At 43.6% G+C, this 17,959-nt stretch overlaps 1 protein-coding gene across 4 annotated transcripts in view; it reads left to right on the forward strand.

Annotated features, from left to right (window-relative positions):
• Nucleotides 1–16,010, forward strand: part of SEC22C (SEC22 homolog C, vesicle trafficking protein) — a 30,056-nt gene extending 14,046 nt beyond the window's left edge. For all 4 annotated transcript variants that reach the window (XM_070492310.1, XM_014860117.3, XM_044754440.2 and 1 more), the window contains 5 exons: nt 3,419–3,582; nt 5,573–5,752; nt 7,966–8,084; nt 9,316–9,381; nt 11,044–16,010. In XM_070492310.1, the coding sequence (XP_070348411.1) occupies nt 3,419–3,582; nt 5,573–5,752; nt 7,966–8,084; nt 9,316–9,381; nt 11,044–11,244 (730 nt within the window). In that variant the 3' untranslated portion in view covers nt 11,245–16,010. The remainder of the gene's footprint in view (nt 1–3,418; nt 3,583–5,572; nt 5,753–7,965; nt 8,085–9,315; nt 9,382–11,043) is intronic.
• The last annotated feature ends 1,949 nt before the right edge of the window (nt 16,011–17,959 follow it).

Below are 17,959 nucleotides of genomic sequence, written 5' to 3' on the forward strand. Positions count from 1 at the left end.
TGGTGGCAGATGTTAGCTCAGGGCTAATCTTCCTCACAAACAAACAAAGCCAAAACAAACAAAAAGGCAGATCTGATCTCAGAAGTCTGAGGTTGTGGGTATTTGCGAAGGTAGAATTCATGGGGCCTCAAGCATTGCTGCTCCAGCCCCTGCCTTTCTGTTAGTGCTGTGCCTGTGAGCATTGGCAGACCCTGGTTCTACCAATTTTCTTGCCTTTAGTTTGGTAGTGTTTTTTGCATTAAATGCAGAGGTGGAAAAAAGGTGAGGAGGGAGAAGATGCTAGATTGAAATTTGGGGGAAGCAAAAGAATGAGAGTGAGAAAGCTAAGAAAATTAAAAAAAGACATAGTTCTTGCCTTTAGTTTTTGCTTTTTAAATTTTTTCACTTTTTAAAAAAATTTTTGTTATGTGACAGGAGCAAAGGAGTAAAAAATGAGCACAAGTAGGTCCCTCTTCTCAAGGAACTTAAGGTCTAATGAGGGAACAAGAGGAATATTTAACTGAATGTAAGACAGTGGGGAAAACGGAAGTAGGCATCAAGTGGTTACAATAATCACAGTAAGAATAGCTAATATTACTGAGTGTTGCTGTATGGCAGGTACTATTCTAAGTGCTTTTTGTGGCTTAGGACGTAGATAATAGTGTCCTACCTGTTATACAGAAGAGCAAGCTGAGGTTAAGCGACTTACCCAAGGTTGTACTGTTAGCAAGTGGTAGAGCCAGGATTTGAATGCAGGCAACCAGGCACCACGTCCGCTCCTCCTGTGTTCTATTGTTTCTTCTTCTAGGGCCTAGAGCAAGAAGCCATGCTATGGAGGGATCAGGGGCAAGGCAGGTTTTGAAATATCACAATGGCTTGTTAGAGATTTTATATCATTGCGTTCTGGTAATTAGGCCTTCACTTACCCAGTCCCTTTTCCTCCCCCTTGAACAGTAAATTTTTAGTTGACCTGATAAGGTGGGGTCGTTTCAGGGGAATTCAGTCTCAGAATCAGAAAAACAAAAGGACAAGTCCGGGCCTGACTCCACAACTCGGTGTGGTTGTCAGGCAAGAAGGAACATGGCCTGAAGGGGGTGCCAGATGGCAGGCACATGGAGCTGTCACCCTGTGGTGTGGGCTGTTTGTGCTCAGGAGCGGAAACTGAGTTGCATCTGCCCAACCTGCCACTCCTTTTTCTGGGTGCTTGAAACCACCTTCCATGATGACCCCTGCTTGTATGCTGTGATTATCTAAACCTCTATGCAAACCGTGTGCTGTGCCTCAAATAGGGAATCTTTTCTCTGTAAAGAAAGAAAAAGTCTGTGACTTCAAATGAAAGTCGGGGTGCTTCAGTATTTTTTTTGAAAAGTGGAATATAAAATGTTCTACTCATTTGTATTTTGAATTAAATATTCACCATTATTTTCACAGAGGAAACTGAGGCTTTTTTTTCTTACAGGTGATCAGTACCATAGCTCACCTTATCATTAAGTTGTTGAATTATTTTTCTAGGGCTCCCATAGCAAATTACCACAGACTGCCCTAAAACAGCAGAAGTTTTTTCTCTCCCATTTCTGAAGGCCAGAAGTCTGAAGTCAAGGTGTTGTAGGGCCATGCTCCCTCTGGGGCTCTGAGGAAGGATCCTTCCCGTGCCTCTCTACTACCTTCTGGTGGGTGCCGACAGTCCTTGTCATTCCACGGCTTGTAGAAGCATTACTCCAGTCTCTGCTCCTTGGTTCCATGGCCTTTTTCTCTCTGTCTCTGTGACCAAATTTCACATCAGTCATGGATGAAGGCCCACCCTGATCCATTCTGACCTCACTTTTTCTCAATTACATCTGCAAAGACGGTTTCCAAACAAGGTCATATTCACAGGTACTGGGAGATCTTTCTAGAGGACACAGTTCAAGCCACAAATAGGGATCCTCTTTCAAATAGAAACACCCCCATCCTAGAGGAGGCCCATCCTTTGGAGCCTTCTGGGAAATTCCTTATATAAGGAGGAAGTCATTATTTTATTTTATTTGCCCTTTTAAAAAAATTGTAAAAGTTTTTATATAGAAACTTCTAATTACAAAAAGATGGTAGATCAATATAACCTAAAAACCCTCTTGCCAGAAACACCCAGAAATATGGGTAAATATATAAAAAATGATTTGAAATGTGTTGCTGAGCTTGAAAGAAAGAAATTGCAAGGTGCCAGAAATGAAGGGGGAACAGAATATCAGGTGGTAAGTGTGTGAGCCGACACTGACGCTCCTGGGTCATCAATCATAGTAAACCCAGGGCTTGAAGGGAGAGGCCTTTGGACTTAGGTAGGGTGAGGTGTCGGAACAAGACCCATATAAAGGAAGGATTCTTGTCAGGCCTCACCCCTAGTGGAATGATGATAGGTGAGAAATAGTCTGTCCACGAATAGAGGGGTAACTCATCTCTACTTGACTTTGGATGGGAAGGAAAAATAAAATCTTATCTAAGAAATTGACACCCTGCCCCTGTGCCTCGTGTAGGGTTGGAGTTTGGGTTTGTACTCCCTATAGTCTAGGAATTCCCAAGCCACTGTTCAGGTATCAGTATTGGTTCCAGACTGATGACACTCCTGGAGTAGCTGGCCAAAGCAGATGCAGGACCACTCTGGAAGAAGTGTGCCACAACTCAGGCCTTCAGGGATTCTTACTGAGAAAAAAAGAAGCTCCACAGTGGTGAGCTCTCAGCAAAAAAATGACAAAACACTAGAGGAGATACTCCACAATGAGTGGGAGTCAGTAGACACCACAGACAGGAGAACAAAAGTGCCCAGGACTTAAAATGATAGCATGATAGTCTGAAAAGGAGCAGAAAAAGAAGAAAACCCTGCATTTATTTTATGAGACCAGAGTAACTACGGTTACTACCGTAACTACTCAACCAGTAACTACCACAACCGGATGAAGACAGTACAAGAAAGGAAAGTTATAGGCCAGTCTTCCTTTGCATAGCCACAAAAGTACTAAATAAAACATTAGCAAACTAAATCCAGCAGTCGCATGTACATGAATATATAGAAACTCACAACCAAGGAGGTTTTATTTCGGGATGCCAGGATGATTTAACGTTAGAAAATATATTGATGTAGATTAAAGAAGAAAAACGTTTTCCTCAATAGATGCAGAGAAGCTTGAGGCTGCTTCCCCCTAATGGAACATGCATCCCTCATGCATGAATAAGTAAGAGTGATCACACACTGTTAGTGGCAAATACTGCTATACATTTTAGAGCAAGTATAAGAAATGCACAGTCCCAGGTAGGTCTAGCCGAAGAGACAATATATATGCAACAAACAGCTCCAGGACTGTTCAAGGCCAAGCAGGTACAGAGGTGAGGCGAGGTGTGTCTGGGTGTGGGATGGGAATAGACAGGTTTGTTCCCTGGTAATGTAGATGTCACCCTTTTGTTTCAGTTTTTCTTCCTTGGGGGATGTGGCCTGCATGGCTATCTGTTCCCGCCAGTGTCCAGCAGCCATGGCCTTCTGCTTTCTGGAGACCTTGTGGTGGGAATTCACAGCTTCCTATGACATCACCTGTATCGGCCTGGCCTCCAGGCCATACGCCTTTCTTGAATTTGGTTTGTAACCCTCTTTTGTATTTATTGTTCTCTTTTACGGTCATTGTATGTGTAGAATTTACAGTTTAGATTTGGCTTTGACCATCAGGGAAGACCATTGGAGGTGCAATAACATGTCACCGGGGAACAGCCTTGTACCATGAGATTTCACAGCAATTGAAGTGGTCTGGAAAGCTTCGAGGTTTCACCCTCTGGCTTTTCACCTCTCCAGAGCTGAGGGAGGGTGGAGGAACGGTGAAGCCTTTGTAGATCCTTCACCGCAGCCCTCAAGCAGGGGTTAGCAAACTGTGGCCCAAGGGCCTGCCGCCTGTTTTTGTAAATAAAGTGGAACACAGCCATGCTGATTCTTTCACGAGTTGTGTGGCTGCTTGTGCTCTTCACCAGCAGAGCTGAGTGGTTGTGACAGAGACCATATGGGGCCTGTCAGCCTGAAATATTTACTCTCTGGCACTTGAAGAAAATTTTGCCGACCCCTGCTCTAGAGCAGTGCTACTCACAGGGTGGTATGCGAGCTTGTTCCTCCATCAGGAGGTAAGTACAGAAAGTGAGAAGTGATGAGAAGTTCTCCTGGTAATTTGACATTCCTGCAGTATTGTTTATTGTGCTGTATCACATTGTACATTTGTTTACTGTATCAGTCAGCAACAGTTTGGAAATAAGAAAAAGCTGGTCCTTCATTCAGAGGTTTGCAAAGTGCTGCTCTGGAAGAGGATGCTTTTCTAGAAGCTGCCAGAGAGGGCTTGTAGAGGCTTGGGGGCTTTGGCCCAGCATGATAATTATAGTGAATGCACTGTTTTAGTCAGGCGTGATTCAAGTCATTTCGAGCTCTTGGGAGAACGGGAGTAGAGGTGGGAGCTGGGACGCTCGGTGGTCTCTATGTAAATAGCCACTGTCTCTGTGATGCTCTTGAACAAGGGGCTGGCAGCATTTGGTGCTAAAGGTCAGGTGCAGGGCCAGCCCCTGGAAGTGTTGCCGCTTATGCTTTCTGGCAATTCCTGCCGCAGCCCTCACATTCCCTTGTGTGGTCTACTGACCAGCTCATCAGAGATGGGCCAGCACCCTCTTTTGATGTCAGTCAAAGGTGCTTGGGATCTCCCTGGTATGCAGGCCGCAGCCTGGTAGACCTGACAGAGAGAGTTGTGTGTATCTGAGTTCTGCCCCTGAGTCTCCCTGGGAGGCCCTTGTCCAACTGCTGCTCTCAGCCGCACTTTTTCCTACAAAGAGGGCATGGTGTCCCCAGCAGATCACAGCTGTGCCTCCCTGGGCTGTCCGTGATTTGCAGCTGGTGGGCCTGTGTTCGTCTCTGCCCTCCTCTCTGCGTGTTCCTTCCTTGTAAGGCGGTGTGCCTGATCTGACAGGAGAGCCTTCCCTAGCATTGAGTTTGCTCATGATTGACTGCGCGTAGAATATGAGTAAAAGCGCACTGATGTTAGAATTATACGGGATTTTGCTTTGCCGATATGTATGAAACGTCACTTCACACGCTTATTAGAACTTGATAATGAATTAATACTAACAAATGAAAGAAGTAAAACCAGTACCTTTCAAATGTATAATCCTAGTTTGTACAACATATTCACATTCATTTGTAATTTTTTCTCACACACCTTTTCTTAAGATAATCAGGTCAAGAATAAATATCCCTATTTTTCAAGCTTATAAATATTCTGTGAGTTGTCCAGGATGGTATTATCAGTAGTGGCTGAGCTAAGGCTCAAGCCCCTGTCCCCTGACTCCCTCCTCACTGAGGTTCTGGAAGGCATCCTTGCCTTCTCTGTAGACAGGCTATCACATTTTAATTATCCTGTTTTGAAGAGATTGATGAGACTAGTAACGATATGTAGTAATTATTTGACTTCTGTGTATGTCTTGACACTCTTCAGAATCTGGTTGACTTATTAGCTTGCTTAGAAACGTAAACTTCATTTTGTACATATTATCACATCCTTTGTGATGAAAATGCTCGCCTTGGTTTGCTCTCTTTTTGCAGACAGCATCATTCAGAAAGCGAAGTGGCATTTTAACTACGTAAATTCCACTCAGATGGAGAGCAGCTTACAAAAAATTCAGGAGGAGCTCGACTTCCAGCCTCCGGTGGTTCTCACTCTGGAGGACACAGATGTGGCAAATGGAGTGATGAATGGTCACACACAGATGCACTTGGAGCCTGGTACGTGGCCTGCTGTTCTCTGACGTTGATGAGGTGATGTTACATATTTCAAATGGACACTGATTTTTTTTACTAGGAAGGTGTTTACTAGGAAGGAAGGTGGTTAGAAGGGGTGTATAAAGTATGTGGGGAAAAATATGGACTGATCTTGTTTCCAGGTGGCAGTTAGAAAAAACTTGACTATTGTGAGTTGATCTGAGGGGAGATGACATTCAGGAGAAGAGTCCCTTAGCGGGTTGTTTTCTTAACCACGGTGAAGTCTACAAGTTTAAATGTTGTAAAGGAGATTTCATTCTCTTTTGCTGGCAGTAATTTATTGAACTGTACAGATTATATATTCTCTCTCTCTACCTCCTATAAATCTCTAATATAATTTTTTTTCCTTTGACAATGAATCCTTACCTCATCTTATCACAGTGAAACATTGCATATCTCCGTTTGTTGAGAAACCCTTGCCCTCCTTGATGGATGGAGGGGAGGGCTATGAGGATGAAAATGGGCAGGGGCCAGAGCCAGGGCTTCTAGTGCTCTCACTGTTTGGTTCTCGTGAGACCTGGGGACATCCCTCTATCCCTGTGGATTTCCTTATCCTGTGGAGTCGTTATCTGAAGAATGAGGTGTTAATGAACATGATCACAGTGCCCTGCCTTCCGTGACTTAGTCTTGCATTAACACCATTAGCCACTCAATGCCTAGCACGTAATGAAGCGTGACTTTTTGCGTTCCTTGTTTGCAATTACACACAATTAAATCAATTTTTAATTGAAGTGGATATTTACATTCTAAGAATTCTGTAGTGGTGTCAGAGCTGAAACCTTTTCTGAAAGACAGAGCTGTCTACACTATAACAGTCTAATTATTTTAACTTTTATACTAAACTCATTGCTTGAATTTTAAAAGTGATGTATTAAAAATGTTCAAGTTTTTGGCTTAAACTTTGTGTTTTGATTTAATCTGTTTCAACCAATAAATTCCTGGATTGGCTCCCATGCCACTCAATAAATTTTGTAATTTATATTGGGAATGAGTTTAATTTTTGTGGAAGGAAGACTGGGTAGTTGAACTACAAGCTTCTCCTTTGCCATATCTGAAGATGGGGTAACTTTTTAATATATGTTTTGTGTTTTAACCTCTTAGACGAGAGAAGCAAATCCAGAAAGTGTCAACTTGCCTATCTTTCTAGGACATTTTACTGTGGTTTGACTCACCCTATTGTCCTGAGGCTAGAATCTTTACAGGTAGCATGTTCTGTTCTAACAGGAGCTTTGAATTACTCGGTGGAAACACTAACACACTAACAGTAGGCTTCAGTTGGGTTGCAGCTAGATATTTGTGTGTGCGCATGTGTGTGTATGTGAAATGTAAGGACAGGAGAGGATGATTTAAAAAGAGCATAGCAAAAGAATGGGTAGTATTACCATTTAATTGTGTGAACCAGAATCAATTTCAGTAGTTATCTTTAAAGAGAGAATGATCATTTGTTCTAATGAGAGTCCCAGAAACGGCTTGCAGCTTAAATAATCAATGTTTCCCTCCTCTTCTCAGTTATTTTATAACTTAAAAAATTGCATTTACTGTGAATTACTCTAGAAGCACACGTGATACTTAATATTGTCCTTGTCAGAGAAAGAGTGGAGCGTTTTACAAGCTGAAGGTTGAGGTGTATAATAGAAGTACTTTCAGAATTTGACAACCAATTTACAAATAAAGCTATAAATTGCTTTAACTCATGATTTTTCAGCCTAAGTCCCATTGACATTTTGTACTGGATAATTCTTTGTTGTGGGACCTGTCTTGTGCATTGTAGGATTTTTAGAAGCATTCATGGGCTCTACCCACTAGAAGCCAGGAGCACCCTGTCCCAGTTGTAGCAGCCCAAAATATCTCTAGACATTGCCAAATATCCGTGGAGGGGCCCTATCACTCCTGACTGAGAACCCCGACTTTAAACAGAAAGGAAATTAAGCACTTGAAAAACCTGTGCTTGCTCAGAGGCGTGCCTCTCCCTTGGATTCCCAGATCCATCCTGTCCTTCATTTTTTGCCCTTTTCTCCTCTAACTACAGCTGCTTTTTAAATTAATATGCTTAAAATTGTGTGTTTAGCATAATGAACCTCTCATTAGTGGAGATCTAGTTAATGTCTTTGTTTATTTTTATTTCATATAGAAATGATTTTCATTAGACCCTTGTGTTTGTTATTTTCATTGTGAAGCTCCTAATTTCCGAATGGAACCTGTGACGGCCCTGGGTGTCCTCTCCCTTGTTCTCAACATCATGTGTGCTGCTCTGAATCTCATTCGTGGAATTCACCTCGCAGAACATTCTTTACAGGTGACCTTTTCTTTACAGTTTAAGTGGAAGGACACATGATAGAAGAAACTGATGGGAATATATTTTGTTTATAAGGTTATTATGCACTAAAGCTCTAAAATTTAAAAAATTTAAATAAAATTTTTATTTCTAATTTTATTCTTTGTAGTAAGTTGAACAAATATAAAACTTGGTCTTTTATATCTGTTGTCCTAAGAAGCCAGAGGGGCCAGCTGGGATATTGGTGAGAAACAGACAAGTTGCTGCAAGGACGTCAGACCACCCACGACCCTTGGGACCCCAGGAGTCCCTCCAGGGACTGGATTGTTCACCCAGGGCAAAAATTAGATTCTCAGACTTGAAGGTTCAGGCTGTTTTTTTCCCTGGGAAAGTTGTCTCATGGTCTGATTTATATCATGCAGATGCCACTTTCCCTGTGTCTTTGTCAAAAAGTTGTATCACTAGGAAGTTGATTTACCAGCCTGCTCATCTCAAAGCAATTATTTCAATGCTTTTTAAATATTTTAGTTTTTAAGTATTTCAAACACTTTTAACAAGTGTAGAACCATTATGAGCATAAACAGATGGATGTTATTTTTAAAAATAGAGCCATAATGCTCACCCCCGTGTGTGTGATGGCTACAGTCTGAAGCATGGCTGCTGTTGAATCTCAGGAGACTAACATAGACTGGCCTGTTTGGAGAATGGCAGCAGGCCTGTGCTGTAAGAGGGTGACCACTTGTTACCACAGCCTGTCTGTGGCCACTGTGTGGTGTGGTTCCCACTCTTGTTGTTTAGGATTTCTCAGAACCAGATACTTACCAAGTGTCTCTATGCACTGGAACAGGTGCCTGGCCAACAAGATGGTTAAGACATAGTCCCTGCTTTGGGAGCAGAAAGCGGAGTGTGGTGACATCCCTAAGGAGGTAGCCGTACCTGGAGGTGGGAGGAATTAAGGAAAGCTTAGTGTTGACTGCTGAGTAGAATTTTGAGAAGTGGCCGGGTTGGTGGGGGCATTCCAGGTTGAGGGCTTAGCATGGATACACAGGGAGAGGAGTGCACATGGCATGTCCAGGCCATTGAAAACGGTTGTCTCCACCCCTGATCTGGTACATAAACAGGGACTTGTGTCTCACTCAGCCAGGGATTGTGTACTGCTGACCAAACCAGACTGAATGAGGAATCAAGTGCTTCATGTCATGGTGTTTTCATCTAAGTATTCCTTTTCTTGTTTTCCTCATGTTTGTTTTAGGTTGCCCACGAGGAAATTGGAAATATTCTGGCTTTTTTTATTCCTTTTATAGCCTGCATTTTTCAGGTGGGTGTTCCTATTTTGATGAGTAGCTTAAACCCATGGCCTTATTTTGTTCTGCTTCTATTGACAAGTTTCTAGATCTTATTTTTGAACCAACGCTTTGGTTCAAAGCGTGGACAATACCAAGCCCTTAGTGGGAGGTCCCTAGACTTGTCCTGCTGCATCCTCTCGTTTTACACAGAAAGAACTTTGGGCTCAGTAAAGGAAAGCCACTTGCCCCCAGGCCACAGGGCTTTGAACAACGGCAGAACAGAAACCAGGAATTCGGACTTGACTCCCAAAAAGCGGGGTATGACATGCTATGAGGATTGGTGTGAGCAGGGTCTTGCCTCGTGCTTATTGTCAGGGCAGTCCAGGTACGGAAATGTCCTTCTGCAGAAGTACCGTCTCGGGATATGTGTCTTTTAAAATGCAGGACTAGGTAAAAAACATTTTTTTTTAAATGGTAATTAAAACTGACTCAAATCTGTCCTCAGGAAATGAAACAAAAATTATAACATTAACTAGAGGGCATTGATTATTATTTAGTTATTTTCAAATAAGCTGCATACTTAAAGGATAGAGTAAAAAAGAGCTTTTGAATTCCCTATGGGCAGGGTTAATTCTAGTAAAAACCTGACGCTAATTCTCTTTCTTCATCCTCCACGTGGGCTAGGATTTTAGTACTTTCTCTGCATGCTTAAGCTTCTTTTTTTTAATTAAAATTTCTGTTCTTAGGGCACTTCCTCTCTTTTCCACATACATTCTCGAATGGTCTATTTTTAAGAATTACATAATCGTGCAAAAGAAATTTTCAATGCAAGATTGAAAATGCACTCATTTTTTAGAAAACAAATCTCCAAAACCTTGGGTGTTGCCAGTGGGCGTTTCCTGGAGCCTATGTTTCAGGGCTGCAGGGATCCTGCAGTTTCACCTTTGTCCCGTCAACTGCCTTCTTTCTCGGATGGATAGCTCTTTCAGTGAGGAGCACTCTCCTTCCCCTGTAGCTGGAGCCTTTGTTGGATTGCTCTGTGTTTTGAGAATGTGCTTTTTTTTTTTTTTACTATTGAACCAAGAAGCTATTTCCACCTTTCGCAGAACAAGAACAGCCTCTTTTCTGTGTACCACCCTCCCTGCTGTACCACGCTCTCTGCTGTGAGAGCTTTTCCCATCTCAGATGCTTTTGAAGACAGAATAAGGAGGATGTCTAGGGAATAGTGGTCCCCTATGTAGTGGTAACTCAAGAAAAACTAAAATAGTAAAAGCACAGCTTCTCTCACCATCTTCCTCACCTGTCATGACTCCCCTTAAGGGAAAAAAGACATTTGGAGGCCAGGCAATCTGGTTAGGGTATCCTGGCCTGGCTATCTGCCCCTTATCCGCATCTCTTGTTTCTCTACAGTCCTCAGCCTGGGCATTTCTGTATATTTCTTAAATTCTTTCAAGAGTGCCATGTTCTAATTCCTCCTGTGACATCTCTTCCACGTTTCCAAATCTCTACTCTCATCCAATGATTAATAGCAACTTATCCAGTGAATCCAAGCTTCATTGTAATGAATTCAGTTTAATAAGCTAATGTGTGTGAAATGACACTGGGCAGGGCAGGTGCAAGAAGTGAGCATTGCATCTGACGTTGTGGCCATTTTGTTATCTCTGATTGGACTTCCTCTTATGCTGTCGTTTCAGTGTTATTTGTACCTGTTCTACAGTCCAGCGAGGACTGTGAAGGTGGTGCTGATGCTGCTCTTTATTTGCCTGGGCAATATGTACCTGCATGGGCTGAGGAACCTCTGGCAAATCCTTTTCCACATAGGAGTGGCTTTTCTGTCTTCCTATCAGATACTGACAAGGCAGCTTCAGGAGAAGCAGTCTGACTGTGGAGTGTGAACGTCGTGACATGAATGGATCCTGTGATTTTCTTCTGAGGGTCATCTGTGCTTCCCTGTTTACTTCTCAACTTGACCTCAAGTTTCCATCCTTGAAGTTCCTTTGAACCAAAAGAACTGATTAATGAGAACTGGGGATTTTGAACAGGTGCAGCTGAAGGCATGAGGTTTCTTGGTATCCAGTCCTGGTTTTATGCTGAGCGTCACTGCAGAGTCTCCAATTCAGCTCGTTTACTTAGGTTGGCAGAATCTGGGGCCTCATTTGGAAGGAGCGTTACTGGAAAACCAGAATGGAATTATTTTGGTCTTTTAGGGTGAATGATGCAATAAACCACTAGGTTCAATAGCACTAGCTTTAGTCATTGGCAGTTGTGTCTGAGGAACCACTTTAAAATCCAGATCAGCTTTTCAGTCTAAATGTGACTTGGTTAGTTTTTTTTTAGAAGGTCAACACAGGATGAATTAAAAATTTAAAAATATGGTTCATAAATACTAGATAAATTTTGTTTACATTTTTTGATAACTTAGGTCCAATATGATACCTTTAGAATATTCAAATATATTTTGGATATAAATTGAACTTAGCTTCATTTAGGATAAGGACAAACTTAAGCTGAGAAAATGGTTAAGAAAGCTGAGTTTATTTAATTTACATATAACCTTTTATGGTGGTGGGACTGTGTGGGTACAGAAATGTTTGTATTTATTTGCAGGGTATATCTGAATATTTAAGAAATTAATTGAGTAATCAATGCTACTGGATCATAAGCTTAGAAGCATAAGCAGACATGAGGATTTTAGAATTCCTTGCAGTGGGCCACTAACTGGAGTAGGTGAATCACAGGGATTCACACAGTGGCACTTTGCAGACGCAGGTGGGAGAAGCTCCTGTCATCAGCCTGTATGTGGCAGCTGAGTGCCTGTCATTTTAATGATGATGAATACCTGACCCTGTGTACTCGTTCCCAGAAGACCTCACAAATTAATTACTCCTCTACACCTTTCTCGGTCATCTTAATTAGAGCAAGGGCCTCATTTGTTATGAACAAGAGTTAAATAGCTATTAACTTTTTTAAAGCTTTATAAAAATATAATTAACCCTCTGCTCTGGAAAGTTACTTTTCTTTCTCTCATTGTCAAAATATTGACTAATCATAGTTTTCCAAAATGTGGATCTGAATAAGAATAAGATCCCTTGGTGTCCCAAAATTTCAGCCTGGGTTGTCCTGTACCATTCAGGAAGCCATTGGAGGAGTTTGCCCCTTTGCAGTGTTCTTAATAGAAGTCTGGAGTCTGAATAGCTCAACCACAATTGCATAGAATACTTTGGGTTGAATTATGTGGTCTTGGTAAATTAAAAAAATCCTGTTTTGATAGTTGTTAAAAGTTGAAAGTCATTGCAAGAGTTATTGAATAATGGGGAAAGCAAGAATGTTTTGGGGACTCAGTTGTACTTGGTGATTCCTGGCTGTGTGTTGTGCCTGAGCCACCTTGGTAACACTTTAAAAAAAACAAATCGATGTGACTGGGAACTGTGCTGGGAAAATGTTGCCATGGTAATTTTATTTTCTTATAATAGAATTTTCTATTTTTAATCAAACAAAATATGTGGATATGAAAGTTATATTGGCAGTATCCTCAGATGTAAACTTCAAATTGTCTCTCCATCAGTTTTGCATCTGCATAATTTTCTGCACACCCGGCAGGTGAATTTTCACGCTTTCTGGGAGATAAGTTTGAAGAGATGGTAAAATACCTTGGGAAGCCAAGAACGGGAGAGAAATCCTGTTATGTTAGAAGCACAAAAAAAAAAAAGGCTTTAAAAGTTGGTAAGAACAGCTTACAGATGTATTGTTTTCTTTTCGAGCCCATGTGTTATTGGCGTTGCTGTGTAGCCCTGTACCCCAGATGCTCTGGGGATCTGAGCCTGGGGTCTGCAGTCGGTGAGTAGTAGAGAACAATTCTTGAAGAGAAGTCCCTCCTGGTGAATGCTTCCTGCACTGGTGGAGATGTTATCCACACCTGGTTAAATGTGGTCTTAATCAATTAACATCTCCATGGATTTGAGATTTGCTTTTGCAAACAAAAGGAAAAAGATGTTCTAGACAAACAGTACCGAATAAGGTCCACATAAATATTGTTTAACTGAAATCCAGCTAAAAGAAGCCTCTGCTCACTGGAGGAAGATACTAATGATAGGAAAGAAGTTCTGGAGATTTCATCCAAGGGAAATCCCAGGCTCAGGCTTGACTTGGTTCAGGCCCGGTGTGTTGTAGCGCCCTGTGTCATCCTTGACGCCAGAAAGCTGGCTGCTCACTGCAGGAGTTATCCTCACCCCACCATGGACTCAGGGCTGTTCTAGATCCTGTGTTTCCCAGTGGTTAAATATTACCTGCCCAACCGAACTCACAGGGACAGATCACAGGAATAGATGAAATAACATTGACAACAAAACCTTAAAAGTGCCTTCTGGTATCAGATGCTTCAAGATCTTGAGCCTCAGAGTGTGTTATGTCCCATCTACTGCATCCGGGCGGGAATGGGGCTCAGTGCAGGGTTTTGCCTTCTCCAAGTATGCTAGTGAAGGAAACACAGAGACTGATTTTCTTTCCCCCAGGCTAGCCTTACTGTGACGAGGATCATTTCTGGGTTTTTTTCTTTGGTGGAGACACTTGGGGTATATTTGGGGTGATATTCCCTCTTGGTACTAGAGGCCTCACTGCCCGCAGTGGGAGGAATGTGACCACAGGCTCCCAGTTTTGTTTTTCAGTCTTGCATCCCTGTTATCTGTGAATCAAGACCCAACATTCTAAAGTTCTTTAAGGAGTGAGGAAAAGGGTGTTGGGAGGAGAGCTGAAGTTAAGACATTTAATCATCATTTCTATCGACCTCACCTTGAGCTCATGGTTCTTTTCCTAGGTGCCTCCGTTCTCCAGGTCTCCCCTGCCTCTTTCCAACTCTGCCCCACACACTCTAGTCCTGAGGACAGAGGCTGAAGTTGGGGATCTCTAGAGGGATGGGAAAGCCCCTTTAATTGTAATCGATAGGATGGATACAGGAGCTTCAGAGAGGGAGCAGCTTGCACTGAGGCCCATCCCCTCCCCTGTGCAACCCCTAGGAGCTTCAGCACACACCTGGGGGTCGGGGCTCAGAGCGGGGGAGTAGCACTTCGGTGGTTGGCACTGCTCAGAATCGAAGACAACAGCCAGTAAGGCTGGCTGTTTGGGGTGTGGGAAGCAGGGGATAGGTGGGGAGCAGGGCTGGGGGCGCTCTGTCTGCTGGAAGACAGCAGCTGCCCCTGGGCCTGTGGGGGCTGCATGCTACATCTTCATCCAGGGCTGCCGTTTGCTGTTCCCTCAAGGAGTCGACCGCTCCTTGTAACATGCAGGACAGGTAGCCCTAGGACAACCTGCTGCTTGCACGGTGCAGCGCAGGTGAGGACCGGCAGGGATGGCAGTGTTTATGGTGACCAGATGTACGTGGCAAACCCCTGCTCTGACATTGCTCACAGTCCAAATATTCCTACATGGACTCCTGCCCAGGTACAGGCACGCTCTACCTGTGCACGGTGTGTTAGTAATGGTGGAGGAAGAGAGTGGATGCACGCTTGGGAGGTGAGGCAAGGGAGGGAGCGCAGCGGTCAGCTGGCCAGAAGGCCTGGAGATCGCCTCGGCTCTTCCTCTTGGTCCTGCGCCACAGTGAACAAGTCACTGCCCGTCAGCACCAGTGTTGTCATCTGCGAAATGGTGATGACATCAACCTGCTCCCCTGGCATGCTGTCGTGAGGATAAGAGTGGAATTGGAGGGGAATACTGGATGAATCCCGTGTTCATGTGCAGGAGGAGAAAGGCTTGGAGTTCACCCAGTCTGTGGAGGGTTTTCTGTATGCTTCAGGCAGCACAGCACAGCCATGTCATCTGGCCTTTACAAAAGAGGGCATTTTACGATGCTGCAGCGTAAATGGCCTCATTCTTTCACCCCAGAAAGATAGTGGCCTCCCTTCTTCCCCTGGACCTGCCTCCTGCCTTCCCGGCACAGAGCCCCTGGTACCGTTGGTGTTGGGTCCTCCAGGACCGGCAAGGCCCGTTTTGCTGGTTGGACCAAACCTCGCAGTGCCTCCCTGACCTAAATGAGGAGAGCTCTGATTCTCCCATCTGGGAGCAGTGATGTCAAACTTCTGTTGCTGGGGAAACGTCTTTGGCAGGGAACGTGTGGAAAAGGGCTTGTCAGTAAAATCTGGGAATGGCCGGATATGGAAACATCTGCCTGTGTGTACCCATGGCAGAGCAGTTACCCACAGGCGCCTTTTATTTAGGGTAAAACCAAATCCATTCTGTTCCTCTAACCTATGCTTGGTACATATGACCTTCTTTAACCCTTGTAACATTCAGGGGTTGCTTCAGAAGTGATATTTAATGAATTATTCATATGACTCGATCCACAGGATTCTATTTTGTTTAATGGACTTTTCTGCTAAGAGCATAAAAGATTGAGGCTGCTTTAGCCAGGGCAAAACCATTTCCCTCATGTATTCATTCTGAATGCTTGCTGTCTGTGTTATACAAGCGTCTTACTGTTTCATGTAATAACAAAGATCTATTTTGAGTAAATGATGGGTACATTTTAATAAACTTTCACACAGTAGTAAAGCCTAAACTTGTGTTAATGTATGTAAAGAATGTTGTATAGCCATTTATATACTATGTATATATAAATTGAATGAGGTGGCTTCAGCAGTGTGAGGAGAATAAATCTAAGGTGCTTATTAACTTGTGTGTTTGTATTTGTGTGAAAATTCTCTGTTATGGGTCCATTTTCCTAGATGGTGTAATATGGGCCTGGCATAATGGAGTAGGGGGTGTGGGTGGATTGAAATTCAGGTCCCCTTGTCCAAAAAGGTCAACAGGGCTCCAATAGTCTTCAGCACTAATCCCCAGACACTGGAATGCAATCAGGGGTCCAGGAAAGACCTTGGAAAAACCAAAATAGCAGTTGCAGCGCCATCTTGGGGTCTGGGAGGGCTGCCTTCTGTGCAGCTTCTACCCCTAGCCAGGCTGTATGCCCCTAGGCAGGCACTTTCCCTGCTCTGGGCTCCTGTCTATACTCAGGGTGAGGAAGTTTTCGTCTCCTAGGACCAGCGCTGTCATGCAATGGCCACCAGGAGGCGCAGCTGCCAGCCACATTGTCAGGTTCCCAGCCCAGGGGACTGCGCCCTTTTGTCGAGATGGTTCCTGTAGCAGCTGATAAAATTCCCAGAAAGGAAACAAATGCACCAGCCTCTCCTGACCACACTCTAAGCACGTTGAGGAGTGCACGCTCCAAGCTTCTCTCCACCATCTGTCCTGAGTGAAAATCTTTTGGAGGAGGGCAAAGACCTCCAAAATAAACACCTGAGTTGTTGAGTTCTGGGATTTGGGAGTTGGCAAGAGCCTTTAGATGTCATGTGGTTCAAACCTCTTGTTGCTCAGGTGGGGACCTTGAGGCCTGTCCTATGGAGCCAGTGACAATGTAGCCTAGACCTCTGTCCACTGGACTGGGAACTAGGTGCTACCACTTGGCAGCACCCACAAAGAATAAAGGGGGATCTTGGCCCATGAGGGGTGCCCTTTCTGTGCCAGGAGGGCTGGATGCCAGCTCAGGCTGATGAATCACTTTCCTTTTTCTTGAGCTCTACCCCTTGATGGGGCCAGGTAGCAGAAGTGCTGCCTGACAGCTGCCAAGCATCCCTGAGCAGTGCCAGTGGAGGTCACAATGAGGCTCAGAGAGAAAGAGACTGCATCTGCTGGGAAGATGCTACCTGGCTCTGCTAAATCAGCTATAAGACGTCACTGCATCGGATATGCAAGGCAAAACCTATAAAGTTCATCAAAGAACATGAAGGAGCGTATCTTTGTATCCTGGGATAGAAAAGTGCTTCTTAAATAAAAATGTCACTGGCACAACCTTAAGGCAAAGTGATTGATGAATTCGATTACACACAAGTAAAGATTTCATGGGCAAAGGTAAAAGACTGGGAGAAGATATTACAATGTCTGAAACCAATGAAGGATTAATGTACAAGCAGTTCCTGTAAATCAGCAAGAAAGACCACAACCTCAATAGAAAAATGAGCAGTTTGCAGAAAAGAAAACCCCCAAAGCTAATAAGCATGTGAAGATGTTTAAAATCTAGAGAAATACGTATTAAAACAACACTAAAATATTACGTTATGCCTATTAGTTTGGCAAAACTTAGAAAGCTAGATGGCACCTAGTGGTGGAGGGAGTGTGGGCATATAGGACTTTGTGTACAGCCAGTCTGAAGAGCAAGGCTATGTTATGAGCTGAAGTGTGTCCTCCCCAAATCCATATGTTGAAGTCCTAACCCCCAGTATCTCAGAATGTGACTACATTTGGAGATGGGGTCCCTAAAGAGGTAAAACGAGGTCATATGGGTGGGCTCAGTCCAATATAGCTGATGTCCTTATAAGAAGGGATTAGGACACAGACATGTAGAGAGAGAAGACTGGGAAAGCACAGGGAAGTGGTCGTCTGCAAGCCGAGGAGAGAGGCTTCGGAAGAAACCAACTCTGCCGACACCTTGATCTCTGACTTCCAGCCTCCAGAAATGTGAGAAAATAAATTTCTCTTCTTTCATCCACCCAGTCTGCGGTACTTTGTTAGGGTGGCCCCAGCAAACTAACACAGCGACCTACCCAAATTTAGGGTGTACACACC

This window comes from Equus asinus, chromosome 21, assembly GCF_041296235.1.
Source record: "Equus asinus isolate D_3611 breed Donkey chromosome 21, EquAss-T2T_v2, whole genome shotgun sequence".
In the NCBI taxonomy this organism is placed as follows: Eukaryota; Metazoa; Chordata; class Mammalia; order Perissodactyla; family Equidae; genus Equus; species Equus asinus.